This window comes from Fistularia commersonii, chromosome 31, assembly GCF_037954325.1.
Source record: "Fistularia commersonii isolate RoL2024-O1a breed Wild chromosome 31, RoL_Fcom_v1.0, whole genome shotgun sequence".
Classification (NCBI taxonomy): Eukaryota; Metazoa; Chordata; class Actinopteri; order Syngnathiformes; family Fistulariidae; genus Fistularia; species Fistularia commersonii.
The window spans coordinates 12,046,845-12,054,839 of record NC_141314.1 but is presented as its reverse complement, the minus strand read 5'-3'; the positions used below and the strand labels follow the sequence as shown (position 1 = coordinate 12,054,839).

At 54.2% G+C, this 7,995-nt stretch overlaps 1 protein-coding gene across 1 annotated transcript; it reads left to right on the top strand.

The window, feature by feature from the left end:
• Window positions 1-2,023: 2,023 nt before the first annotated feature.
• Window positions 2,024-6,645, top strand: rnf130 (ring finger protein 130). The gene is made up of 9 exons (XM_086178842.1): window positions 2,024-2,162; window positions 2,446-2,743; window positions 3,811-4,002; window positions 4,360-4,610; window positions 4,794-4,865; window positions 5,005-5,087; window positions 5,167-5,263; window positions 5,333-5,519; window positions 5,610-6,645. Exons 2-9 carry the CDS (start codon window positions 2,476-2,478, stop codon window positions 5,717-5,719), a joined length of 1,260 nt encoding a protein of 419 aa, XP_086034968.1. The 5' UTR covers window positions 2,024-2,162; window positions 2,446-2,475; the 3' UTR covers window positions 5,720-6,645.
• Window positions 6,646-7,995: the final 1,350 nt, after the last annotated feature.

The window sequence follows — 7,995 nt, the reverse complement described above, 5'->3', positions numbered from 1 at the left end:
CACACGTCCCTACCCGTCCCCTCCGATCTGCCACCTCCGGCCGACCGTCCACCCGTCTCTCAGAGCCCCGGCTGCCGATCCAACCGGTCTCGGCTGTTCTCGGTCTCGGTACCTCGGCGGGTGAACGAACTCCTGAATAAGGTCAGAACGCTGCCCGGGGTCGCTGCCCATCTTTTGCCGTGAGCTGAAAACATACCTCGTCACCAAGCACTACCACACTAATCGCACTTAGACCCCCCGAAGAGGAAAAAAAGGATGAAATGAATGTATGTATGTACAGTATATGGTTCTGAGTTGGCTATTTGCTTGAGTGGTCACTTCTGACTTCTGACTGTTGGTACTTTGGATCTTTGGTGACTGAATTGCACTTCTTGTAAGTTGCTTTGGATGAAAGCGTCTGCCAAGTGACTGTCATGTAATGTCATGATGTGCGTGTCTGACTAGACATTGACCAGATCTTCATTCTGTGCTATTTGCACGTTCCAATGACAATAAAGCTGCTCTATTGTAGGCCCTCAGCTCCCAGCCACGGTGTCTGGTTCAGAGACACTCTGGAGAAGACAGGTGGAGGAGCTGCAGACATGAAGGTGTGGAGGTTCTCTCTGGGCGTGAGGAGAATCAGCAAGGACTCAGTCAGTGGGACAACACGTGGTAGATGTTCTGGAGATAAAGTCACACTGAGATGGTTTAGACATGGACAGAGGAGGGATGGAGAAGATCTGGGTAGAAGGATGCTGAGGCTTGGAGGAAGACCTTCTAGAGGAAGACCTGAGGAGATTCATGTATGGATGGGACAAGGACTGGAAGGCGGCTGGAGGAAAGGCGTAGATGGAGGCGGGCGATCGACTGGGACCCCTGGAGGGATTCCGGATTCGAAGTGTTTATTGTCATGAATACAGTCTGGAAAGGTGTTTCCAAGTGTGGTCAATCTCTTACTTTGCAGCCAGATAGGCGGTGATGTCTTGGCAAGATGTGCAAGGTAAAGTGGAGTGCAGCCCTGAATGTGCAAACCCATAAAGTGCAGGTGCGGGTTACATGCAGGCAGTTTGGATGGACACCAACGGTGGACGGCATCGCTGGCCGTGCTGGATGGACTCCTGGCAGATGTTCAGGTGTCTAATGGCAGCCGGGTAGAAGGAGATCTTCAGTCGCGTCATTCTCCATGGGCAGGGGGTGGTCCATAGGAGAAGACGGAGAAGAGGACAAAACTGATATCAAGTGGAGGTTGTTTACATCTTCAACACGTCAGCTGAAAATAAATTCCTCCTTTTGGACAAAAAACATCCGCCGTTTGTCTCCAGTTAGGCCTTGTCTCCATGGCAACCGCACACCCCATACAGTAGATGTCCCTTTCTATTGATTTTTGTGTTTTATCTGTTGAACCTATTTGATGGGCAACAGATCTGGACTGAGGAGAGAATGAGGGTTCACACACACACACACACACACACACACACACACACACACACACACACACACACAGTGACACACAAACACTCACAGTGACACACACACACACAAACGTACTCGGTGAGAAACACACATACTCACAGTGACACACACACACACATACTCACTGTGACACATAAACAGTGAGACACACACACACACAAACATAACCCGTGAGAACTACTGACACCCGCACGCAACAATCACACACACACTCACACACACACACACACACACACACACACACAAGCACAACGCGCGTCATCGACGGGCCCATGACGTCATCCAGATCTCGCGACACTCGGCGCAGATCTCAGACCATGATCAGGTGTCACACACGCACGCGCCTGTCTGCGCCTGCGCACTGCCACTCCAAGAAACGGCGCTCGACCCTCCGCGCCGCCCGGCCGCCGGCGGAACGAAGACCGGACGAAAACAAGCAGCGGCGGCTGGACGCGGCGGCCGCGCCCCGCGGTCCCAGCGGACCCGGCGGACCCAGCGGACCCGGCGGACGTCCGGCGGCACGACGGCGGGCGGAGGCGCGGGGGCCGGCTGTCCGTCCCCGCGAACGCCGAGCCCTGCGCCGGAGCCTTAAATCGGGCGTTTTGTGAACGGAGTTCTGAACGCAGCCCGCCGTCCAGATGTCGGCCTGCTGCTGAGCGCCTGTCCCCGCAGGAAGGAGAGGCGGACGGGGACGTCAGAAGCCGTCAGAGGTCAGTGACGAAGCCGAGATGGTCTGCAGAAAGTTAAGAGCGGTGACACGGATATTTGAGGTTGAAGAGACAGGAGCTTCAGGGGCGCCTCCAGGAGAAGGTACCCAGACCAGGACACCAGAGTTTAGACGAGACAGGAATTCAGCACCTCCAGAGGCACGACTGAAGGCCGGTCCAGCCCGGGAGTCGGACCTTCGGCCAGGGACTAGATTTCAGCGTGGAGGGACACCGAAACATGTCTGAACCGCCTTCGCCTCAGATCTTTTGTCTTCTCTCCTGACAGTTTGGGTGTAAGAAGACCTATACGGACGCCATGGCTTCCCTGACGTGGACTTGTGTCAACGTGGTGTCGGTCCTGGTCCTGGTCCTGGTCCTGGTCCACTCCCGCCGGGTGTCCGCGGCCCGCTCCGAGAGGAACATGGTTCTGGAGGACTACTTCGGGGCCACGGTGAACGCCACGGTGCTGGACGGCCGAGGACACGCCATCCACGTGATGAGCAGCGACGACGGGACCTATGGACAGGACTCGCCTAAAGTGGACACGCGGGGGGTCGTCCTCGCGCCCACGCTTCATCACGGAGGTAAACGTGGCCGCCGGCCGGGGGCCCCGCCAACGGTATCTGCTCCGGCCCTCCGAGAGCGGCCGGAGAACATAAGGATGGTTTACAAAAGTCCGATTTGCACTGAAAGCGGTGGAAAACATTCATGATTTAAACGTAAAAGGCCACGCTGTTCCCCGCCGCCGCCCGAGGCCCTCGGGTCCATTGTTAGGTCTCGATCCTCCGCGCCCAAACACCTCAGATATCTCCATCCATTCCTCTCTTCTGCTGCCCGGCCGCCTGTCGCCGCTGTCTGAGGCCAAGCTCTGGAGAAGCGGCAGAAACTACCTGAGAACCAATGAGCCGAAACATAAAGATGTAAAGCGGGCGATTCGGAGCCGGGGCAAGAAGGCAGGAGGGGAACGGCTGACCGGCAGGGCGAGCGGCTGCTTCCTGTCACAGACCTGCCGCGGGAGATCAGCTGATCTGGTGCGGCAGGACGATGCTTTCAGGCTGAAGGTCGCGATGTCTCCGGTGTCAGATTACAGGCTGCAAGGACACTGCAGCTGCCGCAGCCTCCGACGCCATGGCAACACACGGGCCGTGATGTCACGGGCCGACCGTGACGTCACGGGCCGGCCGTGACGTCCAGAAGCGTCCCTGCGGCTTTGGAGTTGTATTTGAGGTTTGGAAGGTGTTGTCACTGATGCCCTCACAAACGGGGAGGTCTTCTTCTTCTGAAGGTCCTGCCAACCAGGGGAGGAATCTTCTCATAAAGATTAGCGTGTCGTCAGCTCTGCTGCTCACGATGTTTTAGCGGCATCTGGCAGGAAGAGGTTGTTGGGGTAGTTCAGACGTTCTCTGACGATAACTAGAAGACTTCTCACTTTTGAAACATTTACCTCCTTCTGAGTTTTTGTCTTGACTTTTTTCCTTTCCAGCCCCTTAGGAGTAATTTGTTGGTTCCTGTAGAATGGAGGGTTTTATGTTTTTGCCTGGAGTCACCTGGTCTGTTCATCTTCTGAACTCTTTATTTTCTAATGTGTGGGAACAAAGCTGATATCATGGAAAAGGAGCTCGGTAACCATGGTAACCACATGTCTCCTCAGTGGCGGACCGGCAGGGCTGCGACCCGAACACCCGCTTCCTGGCTCCGCCCCGCGGTGTCCCCTGGGTGGCGCTGCTGCAGAGGGGAAACTGCACCTTCAGGGAGAAGATCCTGAAGGCGGCTGCCTTCAACGCCACAGCCGTCCTCGTCTACAACAATTCCACAGACAGGACGGTCAAGATGGGCCATGAAGGTGTGCGTGTGCGTGCGTGTGTGCGTGCGTGTGTGTGTGTGCGTGTGCATGTGTGTGTGTGTGTGCGTCCACTCCTGATCACACCTCAAAACACCTTCAGCACTCATCAGTGTTACCCAGTCAGTCGTCACAGAACACCAGATCATCGCTGCTGTGGCCGTTCTTCCTGCTAATGTAAGACGTGTGTCGGCGTGTGCGGGCGCACGCACCAGTAGCACGTGTAACTCAAGTACTCACTTTGAGGTTATCAATCGATACTTCCTGCCTATATTTAGAACATCAATACTCACACACACACACACACTGATCCCAGCCCTGGTCCGAGTCCTGGCGCTCAGGTTCCGCTGCTCCGCGCAGGGACCGGAGACACGGTGGCGGTGATGATCACGGAGTTGTACGGGAAGGAGATCCTTGCCCAGCTGGAGCGTAACCTGACGGTCCTGGTCACGGTGTCGGTGGGTCCCCGCGGCCCCACCAAGAACATCAACCGTGGCTCGCTGGTCTTCGTCTCCATCTCCTTCATCGTTCTCATGATCATCTCCTCTGCCTGGCTCATCGTCTACTTCATCCAGAAGATCCGCTACAGCAGCGCACGTGACCGCAGCCAGGTAGGACCGAGCATACTGCCAACACGCTAACATGACACAAGCACTCCATTAGCATCACACCCGCCAGCTAGCAATTTAGCATATCGCTAACATATGGCGACATGTAGCCACTCGGCTGTCATACCCACACCAGGCTAATGCACAGTTAGCTTACTGATTCTTCCTCTTACTCTGGGATCTCAGCGTCGCCTTGGTGACGCCGCCAAGAAGGCCATGGGGAAGTTGACCACGAGGACGGTGAAGAAAGGAGACAAGGTAACATCATCTTCGCCTGAGGTTTTCAATAAAGGAAGAGGAAAAAAGGAACTAACTAGGTTCCTGTCACACAACACCTGCCGTGTGTGTGTGTGTGTGTTTGTGTGTGTTTGTGTGTGTGTGTGTGTGTGTGTGTTAGGAGACGGACCCGGACTTCACACACTGTGCAGTGTGTATTGAGGCCTACCAACTGAACGACGTGGTTCGCATCCTGCCTTGCAAGTGAGTAACACACACACACACACTTTATATTGTTTCTTACAGAGGAGATGATTTCATTGTGTGTGTGTTTGTGTGTCAGACATGTCTTCCACAAGGTGTGTGTGGATCCCTGGCTGAACGAGCACTGCACCTGCCCCATGTGTAAGCTGAACATCTTGAAGGCCCTGGGCATCATGGTGAGTCACACGGACTTCAGCCGCGCTCTGCTGGTCCGGACCCGTCACGCCTTGTTTCCATGACAACAGAGCAGCCTCCCCTGTGTGGACTCGGTGGTCCTGGACGTGGAGCGCCTGGGCGTGTCTCAGCCTTCCGGCAGCCAGAGGGCGCCGCTGAGCGACAGCGGCCAACTGAGCGTCAGCCTGGAGCCGCTCAGCCCCGCCCACACCGAGGTCACGCCGCGGACGCCCGCCGACATCAGCATCGCCGTGACCAGTAAGAACGCGGCTCGGCCGCCGGCCGTCGGCGAGACCCTCGCCTTCGTCTTCAGCCTTTCACCTCCTCTTTCTCTTCCCGCCCCGGCAGCCGCTCACTTCTTCAGCAGGAACCCGACATCTGCTCGCAGCAGCGGCGTCTGCGAGGGTGAGCTGCAGGACATCCAGGCGTCTCTCGACCGCTTCGACGACAAGTCCTGAGCGCCGGAACGAAGGTGGCGAGCCGGACGGACGTCGACTTCTTCATTCCATCACTTTCAAGTTTTATTTCTGTGGAAGAAGCAAAACTGGAGGAACACCTGGACCTGGACCTTACTTGACCTGGACCTGGCCCTTACCTGACCTGGACCTGGACCTGGCCCTTACCTGACCTGGACCTAGACCTGGACTTGAGAGATTCTTGGAAAAGGTTTAGGAAAAAGCCAGTAAAGTACCTTGAGGAAAATATGTATGTCCTTAGGAAAGTCATTGATCTCCAGGAAAAGTCCCCGGAAAGGCCTGGGGTTCTTGGAAAAAAGAAAACAAACTGAATTTGCTCCTGCGAGGCCTCACTGGAATCCTGCCTCAGTCTTCCCCCAAGCAGAGCCCGGTTCCAGACCCGGTCCGACTTCCAGAAGCGGGTGGTCACATGACGGCGGCTCTCGGATTCAAGAAAACTGTAAGGATCAGTTTCACCCAAATGCTGGTCGACGTTGTCCAGAAAAATTTAGGTCGGGATGGAACATGTCCTCTTGAGGGGGACCTCAGGGGGCTTCGGGCTAAAGCTGAACCGGGACGAGACCAGAGCCTGAACCATTCCTGGACATGAACTGGACCTGAACCAGAATCAGACCCGAACTTGAACCATCCCCGGGAGAGAGCCAGACCTGGACCAGAACCTGACACGGACCAGAACCAGAGTTCCTGAAGATGTTTGCACACACGCTCTGATTGGACGATTGTAAATATGGGTCCTGAATGAGACCGGGAGTGACAGCATTTATTTGTGTAGCCAAAAACGTTTCCGTGTTTAGACGTTGGATTTAAAGGAGCAGTTCATCAGGTCTGTCAGACCCCGCCTCCTCATCGGCTCCGCCCCCACCTAGCAAAGACCGCACCTGTATGCCCATTAAATGCAATGTAAAGGTCGCGGTCCAAACATGTTTCTATGTGAATTGAGAAAATATGGAACATGCTAATGATGACAGGTAGCACTAAACCTTTCTGAGACAAGTCGTCTCAAAATGGAAGAATCCAAAAAGCATGGTCTCCCGGCACCCCCCCCCCCCCCCAAAAGCCGCTGATGTTGACTACAACAACTCCGATGTCACCGAAGGGAAGATGCTAACAAACAAAGCTATCACCTGCTAACAACTACATTAGCATGTCATAACAACACGTGTTGGTGTGATCACATGTGAGCTTCTGTTTGCTATATCTATTTTTCAACTGACGAGACCTAGTGATGTTTTGGCTGCAAGCAAACAGTCTGCCAGCCACAACCGAGAGCTATGACGTGATCGCTTTGAAAGAGTTTCATTGGTGAAGTGGATGTCGATGGATCTGCGATCAGTGCCGTTTGAGAGGATTTCCAAACATTGCCAAACTCATGTCTGCTTCAGGACAGGGCTAACCAGGGCTAGCGCTAATGCGGATATTCGTTATGTCACGTTAACGTAGCAGAAATAAACAATTGGCCAAGCTCAGCATGAACAGCAGGCTACTCTGTACTGAGGTTAACACATTAATAGACATTTGGAAACTAGTAGCTTAGCTTAGCTTAGTCGATATGCAACCAGGCAGACGTGGTAGCTTCGAGCTAACACGAGATGGACAAACTACTTACTTAGCAAATGGAGTTAAACCCCACTTTACTTCAGAGCAAACAGCTATGAGGGATTTTGACAGAGTATAGAGGGCAGCGTAAGCATAACTTGACACAAAGAGCAAATGCGACAAAGCCATCGGTCCAACAGGGAGCCCGGCAGCTTTTCAATCTTTAAAAACAGGTAAAACGCTCACGCTACTTTTCACGCAACTAGCTTAGCTTAACACCACTACAGGAACAGAGGGGTACTGCTAGCTTTGCTGAGCATGAGCACCGCAAACGTGGAAACGTTGTAAAGTTCATCTTTAAAGTGACGGTTAAACGGAGTTCAAACCGACAACCTTCGGGCCGAAATAGGAAACCGTGACCTCGGACCTTCATCCCGGTCGGCGTGGCGGACTGCTCCTTTAAACTCTTACCAATCAGTATTTACTCAGCATTAACCAATCTATATCTGATCGATCGGTATTCTTATTCTGTACAAGGCGACCCGCAGCTTGGGCCTGGTGACGGCGGTGAAGATGTAGCGCTCCGTCACCGTGTCTCCTCCTGCCTCATTAAAGCTCATTATTGCCTTCAGCCTGCGAGTCCTCACTTGCTTTTCTGCACGTCACGAAGTTCTGGCTAAGTCCAGGCAGCCGGGAGGAGGAGTCTTCTTCGCCAGGATGTC

What these genes read in the sequence shown, in the direction of transcription:
- rnf130 (XM_086178842.1), top strand. Translation starts at nt 2,476, where the DNA reads ATGGCTTCCCTGACGTGGACTTGTGTCAACGTGGTGTCGGTCCTGGTC. An exon ending in GCCCACGCTTCATCACGGAG is followed by an intron (nt 2,744 to 3,810) that starts GTAAACGTGGCC and finishes ATGTCTCCTCAG; the next exon opens with TGGCGGACCGGCAGGGCTGC. An exon ending in CATCAGCATCGCCGTGACCA is followed by an intron (nt 5,520 to 5,609) that starts GTAAGAACGCGG and finishes CCGCCCCGGCAG; the next exon opens with CCGCTCACTTCTTCAGCAGG.